This window comes from Mobula birostris, chromosome 25 (assembly GCF_030028105.1).
Source record: "Mobula birostris isolate sMobBir1 chromosome 25, sMobBir1.hap1, whole genome shotgun sequence".
NCBI classification, from domain to species: domain Eukaryota; kingdom Metazoa; phylum Chordata; class Chondrichthyes; order Myliobatiformes; family Myliobatidae; genus Mobula; species Mobula birostris.
Genome location: NC_092394.1, coordinates 2,928,636 through 2,947,194, shown reverse-complemented (window position 1 = coordinate 2,947,194; position 18,559 = coordinate 2,928,636). Strand labels below are relative to the sequence as shown.

The following is an 18,559-nucleotide window of genomic DNA, read 5'->3' as shown; positions in this document are numbered from 1 at the left end:
GAGGCATTTCCTTTTGAAGGTGTTCTGGGTGTTGGGGAGGCTGGTGCCCATGGTGGAACTGGCTGAGTTTGCAACTTTCTGCAGCTTTTTCTAATCCCCTCCGTACCAGACACTTGTACACGCCCTGGACTCCTCTGAGGAACACGTGGCTCCAAAAGCCGTGGTGAGCAGACACACACAGGTTAATCTTTAACCGGGTGGCTGGAGCCAACCGCTCCACACTCTCGAAATCGTACACACCCGCGAGCCACCTGGTGACCAGATGCAGTCTCTGAAACAACTTGCAGGTGCTCACAGCAACATCCTGTCCCAGGACAGGAGAGCACGTTGGATACAAGCTACACGTCCCGTAACACTGAACCAGCTGCCAGTAGAGGTGGTGGATACAGGTTTCATTTCAACATTGAAGAGAAATTTGGATAGGAGAGCTGTGGTCCAGGTGCAGGTCAATGCGGCTAGGCAGATGAGTAGTTTGGCGGGCCAAGGCCTGTTTCTGTTCGGTGAGTCTGTCCATGACACCCTCCCAGGAGAGGGGGCAGCTGGAGGTGTCTATGCCTCATGTTTATATAGAATGCGAAACATCACAGCCCCTGTCAGAGTGAATGAAAGGGCTGCTTCTCAATTTCTAGTCATACCTCATAGAACGTAGAACATTACAGCTCAGTACAGGCCCTTTGGCCCACAACGTCCCAACCTCTAAGATTAAACTAACCCTTCGCTCCCACATAACCTTCCATCTAAATGACGATAAACGAGGACTGAAGTGTTCTCATAATCTAATCTAATCTGCATGCCTATCTAAGGGTCTCTTAAATGTTCTGAATGTGTCCGCATCTACCAGCGGGTTCCGCACACCCACCTCTCTCTGTTTTAAAAGCAATCTACCTCTGACATCTGACATCTTCTCTATACATTCCTACAATCAGAATCAGCTTTAATACCACTGGCATATCTCATGAAATTTGTTAAATTAGTGGCAGCGGTACAATGCAATACATGATAATGTAGAAAAAATGAATTGCAGTAAGTGTGTGTGTGTGTGTGTATGTATAAAATAGTTAAAATAAGTAAAAAAACAGAAATAATAAAAAAAGTAGTGAGGTGGTGTCCAAGGGTTCAGTGTCCATTTAGGAATCGGATGGCAGAGGGGAAGAAGCTGTTCCTGAGTTGCTGAGTGTGTGCCTTCAGGCTCCTGTACCTCCTGCCTGGTGGTAACAGTGAGAAGGGGACATGCCCCGGGTGGTGGGGAGCTGTAACGGTGGACACTGCCTTTCTGAGGCACTGCTTCTTGGACACTGTGGAGGCTAGTACCCATGATGGAGCTGACCAATTTACAACTCTTTACAGCTCACTTTGATCCTGTGCAGTAGACGCCCCCCTCCCCCCAGTATTAGCCGCTTCCACCCTGGGAAAAAGTCTCTGGCACACTTCAGACACTCCATTTCGATACGTTTTCGTAATTGTATGTAATTTGAAAGGCTTACTGAATGTTTAGTGGCCTGTAAATAAATAGTTAACTTACCATGAGTGAGTGTCTTCTGACTCACTCAGCGAACCTGCGAACTTGGTCTCACACGACACCATCGGGTTCCTCGAGGATTTCTGGGTGTCATGATAGATACAGCCCCGCGTGGCTCTGGGGAAGCTTGGGGAAGTGGAATATCCTGCCGGGGTGGTGGTAGAGGCAGATACCATGGGAATATTTAAGAACTCTTAGTCAGATAGGTGATAGGCAATGTAGGAGGGAAGGGTTAGATTGGTCTTACAGAAGGTTAAAGGTTTGGCATATCATGGTGAGTCAAAGGGCTTGTACTGGGCTGTGTGATCAGGGATTGCACCCTCATCGTCTAGCTCCCTAAGAGAGGCGATCCCTATCTCCTGAGGGACTAGTGGATTACACGATCACTGCCTTGATCTTGTCTGGGCATGTGATGATGACAGAGATATCATCTCCCTCCCTTTGCCTTCCCGCCAGGCTGTATGATCTGTGAAGTGCACGTGATGTTTATTTTTAAAAGCTGCCTCTTGTCACCTCTGGGATATTTGCTGATGGCCCTGCAGATTGGGCACCAAGTTTTGAGCAATGTTCCCACTATATATCCTCAAGTTCATTACCCACTCGGCTCTAGGCGTTGTGCTGTCCCATCCCTGCTTCTGACATCTTGGCCAATGTGCTTTAGCTGCTGATTGGTACATGGTACTTCCCCCCCTCTGGGTGACGGGGGTCTCCTGTAGAGGTAACCCACAGGATTACTCACCCCTGGGCTTGTTCCTTCCTTGGCTCAGGGTCTTCTCACCTTTCTCGTGAACCTGACCCAGTTTCACCACAGCCACTTGACACCCCACCTGCCTTTCCCCTCCATTTTGTCCAAGCCTCCCTTCCTCCTTCTCCTTCCCTCTTTCTCCCTCCCTCCTTCTTCCCCCACCTCTCTACTTTTCCCTCTCCTTCCCTCCTCTCTCCTCCTCCTCTCTCCTCCTCCTCTCTCCTCCTCTCCTCCTCCTCCTCTCCTCCTCCTCTCTCCTCCTCTCTCCTCCTCCTCTCTCCTCCTTCTCTCTCCTCCTCCTCTCTCCTCCTCCTCTCTCCTCCTCCTCCTCCTCTCTCCTCCTCCTCCTCTCTCCTCCTCCTCCTCTCTCCTCCTCCTCCTCTCTCATCCTTTCTCCTCATACACCCTCCCCTCATCTCTCCCCCTTGCCCCTGTGCGGAGTCTGCATGCTCTTCTCGTGTTGTGTCGGCTTCCCCCATGTGCTCCTGTTTCCTTCCATCTCCCGAGGGTCCCGTCAGTGTGGGATCCTCAGGGGTGGGGGTTCACGGTCCGCGTAGACTGGTTAGTCTGAAGGGCCCGGTTCTCTGTCTCAGAGGCCTTGCTTTTCCCCACAGGCCCAGGGAGGCGAGCGGGCGCGACTGGCCATGGAGGGGGCTCTCACTGCGAGGGACCGTGTGGGAGTGCAGGACTTCGTCCTGTTGGAGAGTTTCACCAGCGAGGCTGCCTTCATTGAAAACCTACGCAAGCGCTTCAAGGAAAGCCTGATCTACGTGAGTCCGCACCCCACATATCTACCCCACCCGTCCGACTCCCTGCCCGTCGATCTCTTCACCCTGTCCTTCTCCCTGGCCCATCAGTCTCCCCAGCCCCCTCCCTGTGCCGACTGTCTCACTGCTGTCCCCTTGCTGCCTGTCTGTCTTTCCTGTCATTCTCCACCACACACACGGACCAGATCCGTGCTCCAATCCTCCCCCAGTGTGGGCTGGGTGTGTTCCCCCCCCCATCCCCGCGTGGCCCAGGACTGACCGTGATGACTGCCCCCCCCTCATGTGTTCCTTCCCCCACCCCTGTGTGGCCCAGGACTGACGGTGATGACCGGCCCCCCTGATCCCCGTCTGGGCCCCCCATCCCCCTGTGGCCTGGGACTGACAGTGACGTCTGGGCACCCCCCCACCCCTGTGTGGCCCAGGACTGATGGTGATGACTGCCCCCCCCCATGTGTTCCTCCCCCCACCCCTGTGTGGCCCAGGACTGACAGTGATGACTGCCTCCTGCCTCATGTGTTCCTCCCCCCACCCCTGTGTGGCCCAGGACTGACGGTGATGACCGGCCCCCCTGATCCCTGTGTGGGCCCCCCATCCCCCTGTGGCCTGGGACTGACAGTGACGTCTGGGCACCCCCCCACCCCTGTGTGGCCCAGGACTGATGGTGATGACCTGGCTTTTCCCCGCAGACGTACATCGGCTCGGTGCTGGTGTCGGTGAACCCGTACCGGGAGCTGGAGATATACAGCCGGCAACACATGGAACGGTACCGCGGCGTCAACTTCTACGAAGTCTCGCCCCACATGTGAGTGACTGCGAGGGGCGGCAGGCGCTGGGACCTCGCCGATCCTGGTGGGGCAGTGCCAACCCCCAGTGTTGGGAGTGGGTGACTCGTTCTGGCTGGTGCCTGGAACTCAGGACGCGTCCGGACACCGAGCCTGGAGTCAGGCCGGGTGCTGCGGGAGAGGTTGGGTGAGGTGGCGTGTGGGGGCGGGTTCCCAGATCAGGTCTCAAACTGCTGAACACTGGCCGCGGGGAGCTGACCCCACGGTCTGGAGATGCCACGGGCTGCTGCAGAGGTTGGTCTGAGCCGTGCTGTGACTGGGCACTGCGGGCTCGTAGTCCATCTGCCCAACTTTTATATCTGTTTATTTATTCAGTGATACAGAGCAGAACAGCTCCTTCCAACCCAACGATCTGCTCCACCCAGCAACCACCTATTTAACATAGCCTAATCACAGGACCATTTACAACCCTGTGTCCTTGAACTGTGTGAGGAAACGCACACATGCCTGGGAAGGAACACAGAAACCTCTTACTGAGAGAGGGCACCGGGATTGAACCCCCAACTCTGACACCCTGAGCTGTAATAGCATCACGCTAGCGTGACTGTGGGTGCCTGAGCCCAGGACTGTGGCTGCCTGCTCCTTCCCGACCCCTGGGGAAGTAACCGTGTGCAGTCCAGCTTCGTGGGGATGGGATGGTGGTCTTCACCAGAGATGGCGGTGGAAAGGTTCTGCCAGTTGGGTGACTGCTGTCCCTTGCGGTTGGTGATCATGCCCTGCACCATGTCTATAGATCAGAAGCTTTGGGTATCAGTGAATCAGGGAGAGCCACTGCCTCACAAGGTTCTGGGTTCAATCCCCACCTCTGCCTCTGTTGTCTGTAAGGAGTTTGACCTTTCTCCCTGTGGCCGCATGAGTTCCCTCTGCGTGATTCAGTTTTCTCCCACATTTGACATACAGGTCAGTGGGCTGTCCCCGGTGTGTGGGTAAGGGGTATAATCCGGCAGTGGGGGTGGTTGACGGGAGTGGGGGCAGAATGAAGTGGGATCAGTGGAAGAACTTACCTGTTGGTCAGTACAGACTGAATGGGGTGAAGGGCCTGTTCCTGTGTGACTGGTGTTGCTGAGCTTGTGAAGTGCAAGTTATTTTTAATCTAAACATATCTCAGTCATGGAGCAGAGGTAAAGGTCCTTTGGCCCTGCCAATTCATGCTGACCAAGAGGTCCATTTGCCCATTTATGCCTGTATTCTTTTAAACCTTTCCTGTCAAAAGTCTGAAATATTGTGAAAAAAGATATGCAGGAAGTGGAGAGGGTCCAAAGTGATCCTGGCAATGAAAATACCTGTACTTACTGGAGCTGAGAAAAATGGGCGGAGGGGGGGTGAGATCTCATTGACATCTAACAGATATTGAAAGGCCCGGATAGAGTGGGTGTGGAGAGGATGTTTCCTATAGTGGGGGAGTCTAGGACCAGAGGACACAGATAGAGTGGATGTGGAGAGGATGTTTCCTATAGTGGGGGAGTCTAGGACCAGAGGACACAGATAGAGTGGATGTGGAGAGGATGTTTCCTGTAGTGGGGGAGTCTAGGACCAGAGGACGCAGATAGAGTGGGTGTGGAGAGGATGTTTCCTGTAGTGGGGGAGCCTAGGACCAGAGGACACAGATAGAGTGGGTGTGGAGAAAATGTTTCCTATAGTGGGAGTGTTTCAGACTAGAGGGCACAGATAGAGTGGGTGTGGAGAGGCTGTTTCCTTTTGTGGGGGAGTCTAGGACCAGAGGACACAGATAGGGTGGATGTGGAGAGGTTGTTTTCTATAGCTGGGGAGTCTCGGACCAGAGGCATTCATTGCCACAGACGTCAGTGGATATATTTAAGTCATTGGGTATATTTAAAGTGGAGATTGAGAGGTTCTTGATTAGTCAGGGTGTCAGAGGATACGGGGAGAGGCAGGTGACCGGGGTTATTGTTGTTGTTACTCCTTTCCATGCCCTGTGGCATATCAGCTAGCAACTTTGCCGTTTCTTTAGCATTTTGCCCAAGTTACTAGCTCAATGGAAAATGTGCAGGGAGCCGGCCGGATTCAAAGCCGCGACCACTTTCCCCGAAGTCTGGTGTGGTTGCTCGCTGCCGCTTACGCACAGGAGTGGAGTGCTGGGGGAGGGGGCACTTTGGGGTTGTAACATTTGACTGTCGTTCATTCTTTGGGGAACTCGTCTGTTTGCGGAGAAAAAGCATTTCAGGATGTATATTGTATACATTTCTCCGACATTAAATTGTACCTTTGAAACCTCTGAACGCCAGCAGCTGTCGAGAATAGTTTTGAGAGGGATAATGAGTCAGCCAGTCTGTGCTGTTAACCACCTGTTTGATCGACAGCTACGCCATCTCGGACAACTCGTACCGCTCGATGCGTTCGGAGGGCAAGGACCAGTGCATCCTGATCTCCGGGGAGAGTGGGGCCGGGAAGACCGAAGCCTCCAAGAAGATCCTGCAGTATTATGCAGTGACGTGCCCCAGCAGTGACAGGGTGGAGACGGTGCGAGACCGACTGCTTCAGTCTAACCCCGTTCTGGAGGTGAGGAGTTTACGAGGGTGTGGAGGCAGGGTTTTCACCCGCTCCTGGTGCAAAGGCCAAGCCCAGCCCTGGGGCAGTGGGATGTCCCAACAGGAAATGACCACGTTGGGAATGGAACAGGAACTCACTGACTCAACAACTCCCCCGTCCACCTTGCTTCCTCCCCTTCTCTCTCCCTCTTCCGTCCCTCTCGCCTTCCTCCCCCCTCCTTCCTCAGCCACCTCACTTTCTTCACTCCTTCATCCATCCCCCTTGCCTTCCTCCCCTCCACCCTCCCTCCCCGTCCCTTTGCCTTCCTCCCCTCCACCCTCCCTCCCCGTCCCCTTGCCTTCCTCCCCTCCACCCTCCCTCCCCGTCCCTTTGCCTTCCTCCCCTCCACCCTCCCTCCCCGTCCCCTTGCCTTCCTCCCCTCCACCCTCCCTCCCCATCCCCCTTGCCTTCCTACCCTCCACCCTCCCTCCCCGTCCCCTTGCCTTCCTCCCCTCCACCCTCCCTCCCCGTCCCCTTGCCTTCCTCCCCTCCACCCTCCCTCCCCGTCCCCTTGCCTTCCTCCCCTCCACCCTCCCTCCCCATCCCCCTTGCCTTCCTACCCTCCACCCTCCCTCCCCGTCCCCTTGCCTTCCTCCCCTCCACCCTCCCTCCCCGTCCCTTTGCCTTCCTACCCTCCACCCTCCCTCCCCGTCCCCTTGCCTTCCTCCCCTCCACCCTCCCTCCCCGTCCCCTTGCCTTCCTCCCCTCCACCCTCCCTCCCCGTCCCCTTGCCTTCCTCCCCTCCACCCTCCCTCCCCATCCCCCTTGCCTTCCTACCCTCCACCCTCCCTCCCCGTCCCCTTGCCTTCCTCCCCTCCACCCTCCCTCCCCGTCCCTTTGCCTTCCTCCCCTCCACCCTCCCTCCCCGTCCCCTTGCCTTCCTCCCCTCCACCCTCCCTCCCCATCCCCTTGCCTTCCTCCCCTCCACCCTCCCTCCCCGTCCCCTTGCCTTCCTCCCCTCCACCCTCCCTCCCCGTCCCCTTGCCTTCCTCCCCTCCACCCTCCCTCCCCATCCCCCTTGCCTTCCTCCCCTCCACCCTCCCTCCCCGTCCCCTTGCCTTCCTCCCCTCCACCCTCCCTCCCCGTCCCCTTGCCTTCCTCCCCTCCACCCTCCCTCCCCATCCCCCTTGCCTTCCTCCCCTCCACCCTCCCTCCCCGTCCCCTTGCCTTCCTCCCCTCCACCCTCCCTCCCCGTCCCCTTGCCTTCCTCCCCTCCACCCTCCCTCCCCATCCCCCTTGCCTTCCTCCCCTCCACCCTCCCTCCCCGTCCCCTTGCCTTCCTCCCCTCCACCCTCCCTCCCCGTCCCCTTGCCTTCCTCCCCTCCACCCTCCCTCCCTGTCCCCTTGCCTTCCTCCCCTCCATCCTCCCTCCTCATCCCCCTTGCCTTCCTCCCCTCCACCCTCCCTCCCCATCCCCCTTGCCTTCCTCCCCTCCACCCTCCCTCCCCGTCCCCTTGCCTTCCTCCCCTCCACCCTCCCTCCCCGTCCCCTTGCCTTCCTCCCCTCCACCCTCCCTCCCCATCCCCCTTGCCTTCCTCCCCTCCACCCTCCCTCCTCATCCCCCTTGCCTTCCTCCCCTCCACCCTCCCTCCCCGTCCCCCTTGCCTTCCTCCCCTCCACCCTCCCTCCCCGTCCCCTTGCCTTCCTCCCCTCTCCTCTCCTCTGTCCCCTTCACTTTCCCTCCTCTTGCACTCTACCCCTCCCTCACCATTCGTCTCATTTTCTCTTCCTCTTCCCCCCACCCCATCCCATGGCTTTCTCCCGCTCTCATGTCCTTTCTTCACCCCTCATCCTTCCAAGTACCTCTTCTCCTCACCGTACCTTCACTTTCGGCCACCTTCCCTCCCTCTTTCTTGTCTGTCCGGCTTTGTTTGTGACTGGATGGCCAAGAGTCCAGACTAGTCTCTGTGGAACTTTGTGCCTAAGGACGGTGTGGGAGAGGGTAGAGTTATTTTGCTTTAAAGTTGATGTTCTGGGGATCGTGCCCATCCGTCATCACCTGGGGTGGGGTGGGGTGGGGGGGGGGTGAGCCATCAATTTGGTGCTGTTGGAGAGGGGACTCCATGACTTAGATTATTTTGCTTTCTTTTTTACCTCACTACTTTGCTGTCTTTTTGCATAGAGTCATAGAAAAGTACAGCACAGAAACAGGCCCTTCAGCCTATCTAGTCCATGCTGAACCATTTAAACTGCCTACTCCCATCGATCTGCACTGGGACCATAGGCTTCTATTTCTCTATTATTCTATCCATGTACCTATCCAAACTTCTCTTAAACATTGACATGGAAATTGCATCCACCACTTGTGCTGGCAGCTCATTCCACACTCTCACCACCCTCTGAGTGAAGAAGTTCCCTCTCATGTTCCCCTTAAATATTTCACCTTTCGCCCTTAACCCATCACCTCTAGTTCCAGTCTCACCCAACTCAGTGGAAAAAGCCTACTTGGATTTACTTTATCTATACCCTCATAATTTTGTATCCCTCACTCAAATCTCCCCTCGATCGTCCTCATTCCAGGGAATGAACTTCTAACCCATTCAACCTTTCTTTATAACTCAGGCCCTCCAGACCCAGCAACATCCTTGTAAATGTTCTCTGTACTTCATTTCTTCCTGCCTGCCTGTTATGTGCACCTTTTTTTTCCTTAACCAAGCCCTCAATATCCTGAAAACCAAGGTTCCCTAAATGTGTTATCCTTGCCTTTTATCCTGACAGGCACATTCAATCTTTGTACTCTCAAAATTTCACTTTTGAAGGCCTCCCAGACACGTACACCTTTGGCAGAAAACAGCCTGTCCCAGTATGCACTTGCCAGATCCTTTCTGATACCATCAAAATTGGCCTTTCTGCAATTTAGAATTTCAACCCGAGGACCAGAATTTCCATAATTACCTTGAAACTAATAGCATTGTAATCACATTACTTATTTACTTTTTATATTCCTTGTTGCAACTTACATAAATTTTTAATGTATTTCACTGTGAGTGAGGGCCTCTGCTGGTTAGGGCTGACCATGGATATTGTGCCCTGGCTGTCTAGCACGCAAACCTGAGCAGTACAATGTGGAGAGTGAGCTGTTGCCGGTATAGCAAGCTCCCCTTCTCCACACAGCTGATGAACCCAAAGGAATGGCAGAGACCGATACACTTTGGTATCAATAGCATCACAAGAGTTGCCAGTCAGCGTTGAACTCAATGCCTTAGGGACTCCACTCCTCGTGAGTGGGAAGATCGGAGTTTTCCTTCTCCGATGAGCTGCCAGCCATGGCTGACAAGCCCCATCTGCCCTGTACTGTTGCTACAAAACTCCAAATTTCATGACGTATATCGGTGACAGTAAACCAGATTCTGAGTCTGAGGCTCAGTGAGGGTGTGTCACATTCATTGTGTGTGTGATCTCATGGTTAAATGCCACTTCAAATACACAACTGCATAGGAGAAAGAAATAATTGCTACTCCTGACCTGATGTCGCACAAAAAACCACTATAAGATTAAGAACGTGATAATAAAAGAAGACAATAAATGTAAATACATCAGATCGGTTATGTACACAGATTGATTGCATGTCCATAAAGTGACGCCAGGCGTGAGGGTGTCTGTACATAAGGTGCCTGACAGGAAATGATAAAGTGGGTGTGGGGTGGGGGGTAGTGGGTTAGTGGGTGTGGTGGGGTTTGCCGGGATGTGGGGATAGCCCCGCCTCTCTCTCAGCTGAGCTTTTGACCCAAGTCCCTGTTTTGTCTCCGCCAGGCGTTCGGAAATGCAAAGACTCTCCGTAACGATAATTCCAGCAGGTTTGGCAAGTACATGGACGTCCAGTTCGACTTCAGGGTGAGAAAGGGGCATGTACAGGATCTGGGGTGTGAGGATATTGGGAAACACAGCCAGAGGGGACGGCGTTGTCCGAGTCTTTGAGAGTCAGTGAGCTGTGTGTGTGGGGAGGGTGTGAGGGCACCGTGTTTGCCCCACAGTGTGGGAAGGGTCACTCGGTAGTGTACAGTATTTGTGGGGCTTGGATGCATGGAACAGCACTCTGCTGTTGTCCTGTTGCCCAGGAATCGTGCAGTTGACATGTTGCCTAGTGTTGTCCTATTGCCTGAGTGTTGGTCAGTTAACCTGTTGACTGGGCGTTGTGCGGTCGACCCATTGCCCGAGCATTGTACAGTCGACCCGTTGCCCGGGCGTTGTGTGGTCAGCCTGTTGCCCTGATGTTGACCTGTTGTCCTGGTGTTGACCTGCTGCCCGGGTATTGTGCTGTGTTGTAGGGAGCACCGGTGGGAGGTCACATCCTGAACTACCTGCTAGAGAAGTCTCGGGTTGTTCACCAGAACCACGGCGAGAGGAATTTCCACATCTTCTACCAGGTGATTGAGGGAGGCGACAATGACCTTCTCCAACGGCTTGGCCTGGAGCGCAATCCACAGAGCTACCAGTACCTCGTCAAGGTAGGTGCTGGGGAAGAGGGGGCTGAAGGAGGTAGGGTTGTGGGGGGAGAGCACACAGTGATGGTCACCTGCCTTCTCTGGGGACCTCACTAAAATTCTTGGTCAGGTCTGCATCCCTCCGGTACTGTAGGGCTGCACTCTCCCTGCCTGATTTACTAAGATCTCTCTCCCATCCCATCCGTGCCATGAACTGTGTCAATAACCTTAAATTCCTCGGCTTTGCCTGTGATAGACCAGGATCTGCCCTGAGTCCGGCCGTAAGTCTGTCACAAAGAAGACACAACACTCCTCTGCTTTCTTAGGAGTTTGTGTATATCGATATGTCAGCTAAAACTTTCACAAACCTGTAGGTGCACAGTGGGGAGTATCCTGACTGGTCACATCACCCTTGCTGTGGAAAAGGCTACGAAAAGATGTGGATCTGGTCCAGTCCATCACAGGCAAACGCTTCCCTGTCATTGAGCAAACCTACAGGAGCATTGTCACAGGAGAGCAGTATCCGTCTCCAGGGACCCCCACCACCCAGGCCACGCTCTCCTCTCGCTGCTGTCATCAGCAAGGAGGTGCAGGAGCCTCAGGACTCACAGCACCAGGTTCAGGAAAAGTTATTACACCTCAACCATCAGGTCCTGAACCGGTGTGGATAACTTCGCTCACCTCAACTCTGAACTGATTCCACAACCTACAGACTCACATTGTAAGTGTTTTTATTTGCACAGTTTGTGTTTCACACGTTGGTTATTTGTCAGTCTTTGTATGGTTTTTATTTGTAAATTCTATTGTGGTCTTTTTTCCTGTAAATACCTGCAAGAAAATGAATCTTAAAGTGATGTGTTAATATATTCGTACTATAAACTTACACTGAACTTTGAGCAGAGTCTGCGTGTACTCTTTGGTCGTTTTGCCTGTGATCAATTGAGGCACGGCTCCTGCCACTGACTAGGTCAGCCCTCCTGGCCACAGCGCCTCTGTCACTGAGAGCTGGCACCTTTATGATAAATGACTGGACTCCTCTATGACATATGACTGAGGGATTTGTCAGATCTACCCTGTACTGTATAGGTCTGGCTCAGTGTGCTGGAGATTTTCACGGTCTCTGTGCTGAAATGCATCTTTACAGTTACAACTTTTTTTAAACAAAACTACAGGGTTTATTCACACACAAAATACAAACATCAGGGTTTTATAGGACTGTTAACAATTTCTAACTACCATCTATAAAACATTCAATTCCCTGCGAGGCCCACCATTCCTGATGTCCCCCACTGTACCCAGTGACCACATTCTCCCTCCTCAAGGACTCCCGGGCATGAACGTAACCGCGGAAGAGGGGCAGGTAGTCACTTCACGCAGAGCCCCTCAACTGCCCGCTGCTTGGCCATCCCAGAAACAAACCCACCAGTTAATCCTCCAAACAACCTGCCCCCTTCTGTACCGGGTCCCCGTAAATGAGGAGCGCGGGACTGAAGTGTAACTAAAGCTGATCGGCAGCTCCTTCAGATGTCGAAACGGGCTGCAACCTCTCACACTCCATGTAAGCATGGTACACTGACTGCTCCTGGCCACAGAATGGACAGGTGGATGGGGTTTCGAAAACCTGTCGTACGGTACTGGCCTGTGCAACACCCTCCCCCAATGCTAGGGGAAGGACCCCCCCCAACGGGTGTTTCATTCTATGTTGCAGTAAAGGTTTCAGCGGACAGAGGTTGCAGTGAAAGGGTGTCTGCACTGAGGAATGTTTCACGCTGCTCTTGGTCTGTACACAGTGTGGCAGGGCTGGGGTTGTTTGGAGTGCTCTTGTTGAGGGCTGTGTTGGCACGTGGTCAAGTGGTTAAGGCGTTCGTCTAGTGATTTGAAGGTCGCTAGTTCGAGCCTCAGCTGAGGCAGCATGTTGTGTCCTTGAACAAGGCACATAACCACACATTGCTCTGCGACGACACTGTATGGGTCTTAATGCCCTTCCCTTGGACAACATCGGTGTCGTGGAGAGGGGAGACTTGCAGCATGGGCAACTGCTGGTCTTCCATACAACCTTGCCCAGGCCTGCGCCCTGGAAACCTTCCAAGGCGCAAATCCATGGTCTCACGAGACTAACGGATGCCTATTTGTTGAGGGCTTTTCTCAACTGCACCTAGTGATGTGTTTGAATATTTAGAGACATTATGCCACTGTATAGTGAGTTGTACTGTTCTGTGCGTGGTCAAAAACCACAGACGGTCAGGGGAGAAACATGGCAAATCACACTCCCCCTGTGCTCTCTCCCCCGGCCTGCCCCCCCCATAGAACCTGAAGTGTGTATGGGAAACCCATGCAAGCACAGGGATAACGTGCAGACTCCACACAGACAGCACCTGAGGTCCGATTGAACCCCCGGGTCTGGGGATGTGGAGAGAAGCTCTACCCAGTGAACAGCTCTGCTAATTTTTGGGGGTGGGTCGGTGGGAGGGTGGGTATCCTACCCAGAGGGGCTGGATCTCTGCCTAAAGGGGCAGGTAGGGTCTGTACACGCCCCCCCCCCCATGTTGTCTGGCACCTAGGTGACCTACATCATCCTGCTGGGCTGTGGTGGGAGGGGGGAGTGACTAAGTGAGAAGACCACAGGGGCTTGGAGTCTGTGATGAAGGGAAGAGGGGGAGAGGGAGGGAGATTGGGGAGGGTGGTAAAGAGAGGGAGGAGGGTGGTGGTGGGTGGGATGGAGGGTGAGGGTGAGAGGATCGGGGGAGAGTGAGTAGAGGGAGATGGGGAGGGGTAGGGAGAGGGACGGAGAGGAGGTTGGATTATTGGGAGCTGGAGAAGTGTGTCTCTATTGCAGGGTCACTGTGCCAAGGTCAGTTCCATCAATGATAAGAACGACTGGAAGACCGTACACCGAGCCCTGTCTGTCATCAACTTCAGCAGCACTGACATTGAGGTGAGGGGGGAGACAGTGAGAGCCTGGGGGCTGTTGTAAGAGGGGGTCTGGGCAGTGGGGATCACCTCTCCCCCTACCCCAGTCATCACCGAGGGCCGGTGCCTGGTTTGAGCCCTGATTCCTGGGACGTTCCCTGAAGGCCTGAGGACCTGGGTATCCTCCCAGTGGGGAGGTGTGGAGCTGTGTAGGAATGCTGGGGACATCCCCCTCTCCACATTCCCCCCTTCCCTACCCCCTCTCCCCATCCTACCTCTCTGCGTTCCCTCCTCCACGTACTGCATGAAGCCCTCAGCTGGTTGTTGGGCTCAGTGCTGTAAGATGGATTATGCAGGGGTCAGTGGGGGTGTGATGTGGGGTCCCAAGGCGTTAGGCTGATCTTTCTGCTACTGGCCGCTCCACACAAGGTCATTCTCCCTGATGCTGGGGAGGTCACGGTGCTCTGTGTTCCAAAATGTCCCCTCACGCTGGGTGGGCAGCTGAGCTGTAGGGAGCAAGGAGTGTGGGTGGGAACGGTGGGGACCTGTGCTTTCTCTGATATCTCTCTCTTGTCTCTCTGTCTCTCTCTCTCTGTCCGGGACAGGAGCTGCTGAATGTCGTGGCGAGTGTCCTTCACCTGGGAAACCTGCAGTGCCTGGCAGACGACGATGGGAATGCGACCGTTAACGGGGAGAACCAGATACGCCTGCTTTCGCGGGTCAGTGCCACAGAATTGCAATCCACCGGGAAGTTCTGCTTGTGGCGGGTAGAGCGGAGATCTTCGACGAAGCGGTCCCCCAATTTACGATGGGTCTCACCACGGTAGAGACCCGACGACCAGCACAATCTGTGGATGTGCTGGGGGCAGCCCGCCACGTGCCACCACACTTCTGGTGCCAACATAGCATGCCCACAACTTACAGAGCCTAACCCCTGGTGCCAACAAAGCGTGCCCACAACTTACTGAGCCTAACCCCTGGTGCCAACAAAGCGTGCCCATAACTTACAGAGCCTAAGCCCTGGTGCCAACATAGCGCGCCCATAACTTACAGAGCCTAAGCCCTGGTGCCAACATAGCATGCCCACAACTTACTGAGCCTAACCCGTACATGTTTAGAATGTGGGAAGAAACAGGAGCACCCGGAGGAAATCCACGCAGTCACAGGGAGAAAGAACATCAGACAGTGGTGGTAATTGGCCAGAGTCACTGACATTATAAAGAGTTGCACTAGTCAGTACCCTATTGTGCCACCATGTTTTTCCCCACTTCCCCCCCCCCATGCCGTCTCAGTCCAGTCCCATCGAGGAGAATCGGTGTCTGAGTGTTGCTAATCTGATAAAGCTTCCCCCCCATGGTACCTGCTACCCACCCCTCTCTCTCCCTGCTCTGAACCCATCACGTTGTGCAACCCTCTCCCCTACTCCTTCCTCCAAAGCCTCAGTCCTCCCCTGATGCTCCCAGAACTCTCAGTCATGGGGAAATGCAGCTTAGAAACAGCCCTTCAGCCCTCTCAATCTGTGCTGGCCCATTTACATTAATGCCATTTTGTATTCTCCCCACGTTCCCATTAGCTCCCCATGAGACTCTACCCATCACCCCAACACCACAGGCAGTTTGACAGCGGCTGATTAATCACCAACCTGCATATTGTTGGGATTTGGGAGGAAGCTGGAGTCCCAGGGGAATCTCGCGCTGTCAGCTGGGAGAGCATGCAGACTCCACACGGACAGTGCCAGAGATCAAGATTGAACCGGTGTCCCTGGACCCGAGAGGCAGCAGCACCACTCACAGCACCATTCTCCCTGAGAGGTCACTTAACGCCGCCCCATCAGGCCAGCCACAAAACCAAAAGATATGGGAACAGAGTGAGGCCATTTGGCTTATCGAGTCTGCTCCACCATTCCATCATGACTGATTATTGTTCCTCTCAACTCCATTCTCCTGCCTTCTCCCCGTAACCTCTGATGCCCTGACTAATCATGAACCTATCAACCTGCGCTTTAAACGTACCCAATGACTTGGCCACCACTGCTTTCTGTAGCAAAGAATTCCACAGATTCACCATCCTCTGGCGTAAGAAATTCCTCCTCATCTCTGTTCTAAAGGGACGTCCTTCTATTGAGGCTGTGTCCTCTGGTCTTAGACTCCCCCACTAGAGGTAACATCCTCTCTGTTGAGGCCTTTCAGTATTCAAAAGGTTTCAGTAAGATCCCCCCTCATTCTCCTAAACTTTGTGCTGCTCATACCTAGCCTGCCCCCACCCTCCCCACCTGTCCTGCCCTCACAGCAACCCTACACCTTACAATGAATCAACCTGAATTGAATTGACTTTATTTCTTACATCCTTCACATACAAGAGGACTAAAAATCTTTGCGTTATGTCTCTGTCTAAATGTGCAATATGCGATCATAGTAATTTATAATAAATAGAACAGCCAATGTAACATAGAAATACACTCAAATCAGCATGAGTTAATCAGTCTGAACTCTGAAGTTTACAGTGAAGTTTTCTTGTGCCTTACAGTTGCTGGGTGTTCCTGGTCCAACCCTGCGGGAGGCCTTGATCCACAAGAAGATCACTGCCAAGGGAGAGGAGGTGAGATGTACCAGTGTGTAGCCAGATGCTGGGTTGCAGTGTAATTTCCTGAGCCAGATGTGTGGAAAGTGTGTGTGAGGGAGAGGGAGGGGTGGATGGGCCTGGGTGATACAGGAGGATCCAGGCCCCAGCCCCTGGACTGAGTGGCAGTGAAGTAACTGTGTTGTGGGCCCAGGCTCCCCTTACCAGATGGGTGGTTAAAGGATGCGATTGGGTGGGACGTGGTGGGGCTGGAGGTTTGTAAACGGCAGCCAGGCCATTCAGGACGTTCACACAGAGTGCAGTCAGATTCAGGTTCATTTGTTTGTTCCACGTACATGGAAACATACGATGAAATGCATCCGTGCATTAACAACCAGCACATCCTCAGGATATGCTGGAGACAGCCCATGAGTCAGGGGCAAAGCCTCCAACCCCAGGCAGAATATGAGCTGTAGCAGGGCAGCACAGGGCAGGTGTTTATTGGGGAAATGTTCCCTTCCTGATCGCTGTGTCTCCCTCTCTCCTCACAGTTGATCAGCCCCCTGAACGTCGAGCAGGCAGCCTACGCACGGGATGCTCTGGCAAAGGCAGTCTACGGACGGACCTTCTCTTGGCTGGTGAACAAGATCAACGAGTCCCTTGCTCACCAGGTAGGAGGTGGGAGTAAGCTCTCTCACTCACCCCGCACCACACACTCCACAGATGTCCAGGTGACACTGGCTATCCACAGACAGATGGTGATACCGTCCCCATGAACACAACACCAAGAAGAATCTGACCGCTGTCTACTCCAATTTATTAACAGCGCCGTCTCCTCTTTCCTCGTACAGAACCTTATCCTATGCCTTCTGGAAATCCAAATACCCTAGACCTACCACTTCTCCTCATCCACCTTAGGGAAACGCGTACAGTCATAGAACATTGCAGCATAGAAACAGGCCCTTTGGCCCATCTAGTTCATGTTTAGTCTCATTTACTAGCCCTCCATACACCTCCCACCTTTGTACTGATCCAAATTTCTCTTCAAGGTTGAAATCAAACCGGCATCCATTGGCAGCTCATTCCGCACTCTCACCACCCTCTGGGTGAAAAACCTCCCCCTCATGTTCACCTTAAAAAGGGCTTTCTCCCCAGCAAAAGAGAGCTCTGACCGGCGACCAGTCTGGAGATTGGAAGTTTTGAGAGGAGGGGACTTCACTCAGGTCCACTGCCCGAGCAGGTCACTACGGTGAAAAAGAGCTTTAACCACTGACTAACTGGTGTTTGGGATTGAATAGCAAGAGCAAGTTAAAGGAAGGCAGGGGCAAGCAGAGCGGCCATCGTCTGAGTGGACGAGTCGGAGTGGTGATCTTGAGGCTTCAAGAAAGGAAAAGCTCAAGTGATGTTCTCAGCTAGGACAGCAGAGATGCCAGGCAGGATAGTGCAATGCTTCTCTTCAAAAATGCGGGAAGACTGGGAGATGTCCAGTGTCCCTGGCCACTAGAGCTGTGAGAAGTGTATCCAGCTACAGCTTTAACAATCCGCGTTAAGGAATTGGAGCTGGAACTGGATGAATTCACAATCATTTGGGAGGCTGAGGGGGTGACAGGTAGGACATTTCGAGAAGTAGTTACACCCAAGGTTCAGGACACAGGAAACTGGGTGACAGTCAGGAAGGGGAAAGGAGTTAAGTGGCCATCCCCCTCAACAACAGGTATATCAGTTTGGATACTGTCGGGGGGTGACCTAACAGAGAAAGTCACAGTGGTCGGGTCTCTGGCACTGAGTCTGTTTCTGTGACTCAGAAGGGAAGGGGACGAGCTGTGGTGATAGGGCATTCGTTAGTTATGGGAATGGGCAGAGGGTTCAGTGGGTGAAAATGAGATTCCCAGATGGTAGGTTGCCTCCTGGGCACCAGTGTCCGGAGTATCTTGAGTGGGAGGGTGAACAGTCAGACATCGTGGTCCATGAAATGGAATGGGTAGGATGAGTGACGAGGTTCTGCAGAGGAAGTTCAGGGAGTTACGTGCAAAGCTAAAGGGCAGGATCACCAGGGTTGTGATCTCAGGATTGCTACCCATGCCAAGTGCTGGCCACAAAAACAAAGGAGCTGGTTCTGGATTACAGGAATGGAGACGGGCTAACCCCTATTGACATCAACGGATCTGGGGTTGAGAGGGTAAACAGCTTCAAGTTCCTCAGCATCCACATCACTGAGGACCTCACGTGGTCTGTACACACCA

The 18,559-nt window shown here is 53.7% G+C and overlaps 1 protein-coding gene across 4 annotated transcripts in view; it reads left to right on the top strand.

Moving 5' to 3' along the window:
- Window positions 1-18,559, top strand: part of LOC140187754 (unconventional myosin-Ic-like) — a 128,076-nt gene that overhangs the window by 62,335 nt on the left and 47,182 nt on the right. For all 4 annotated transcript variants that reach the window (XM_072243425.1, XM_072243424.1, XM_072243423.1 and 1 more), the window contains exons 2-10: window positions 2,879-3,034; window positions 3,718-3,833; window positions 6,195-6,393; window positions 10,177-10,257; window positions 10,692-10,871; window positions 13,684-13,782; window positions 14,363-14,476; window positions 16,284-16,355; window positions 16,868-16,987. In XM_072243425.1, the coding sequence (XP_072099526.1) occupies window positions 2,909-3,034; window positions 3,718-3,833; window positions 6,195-6,393; window positions 10,177-10,257; window positions 10,692-10,871; window positions 13,684-13,782; window positions 14,363-14,476; window positions 16,284-16,355; window positions 16,868-16,987 (1,107 nt within the window). In that variant the 5' untranslated portion in view covers window positions 2,879-2,908. The remainder of the gene's footprint in view (window positions 1-2,878; window positions 3,035-3,717; window positions 3,834-6,194; window positions 6,394-10,176; window positions 10,258-10,691; window positions 10,872-13,683; window positions 13,783-14,362; window positions 14,477-16,283; window positions 16,356-16,867; window positions 16,988-18,559) is intronic.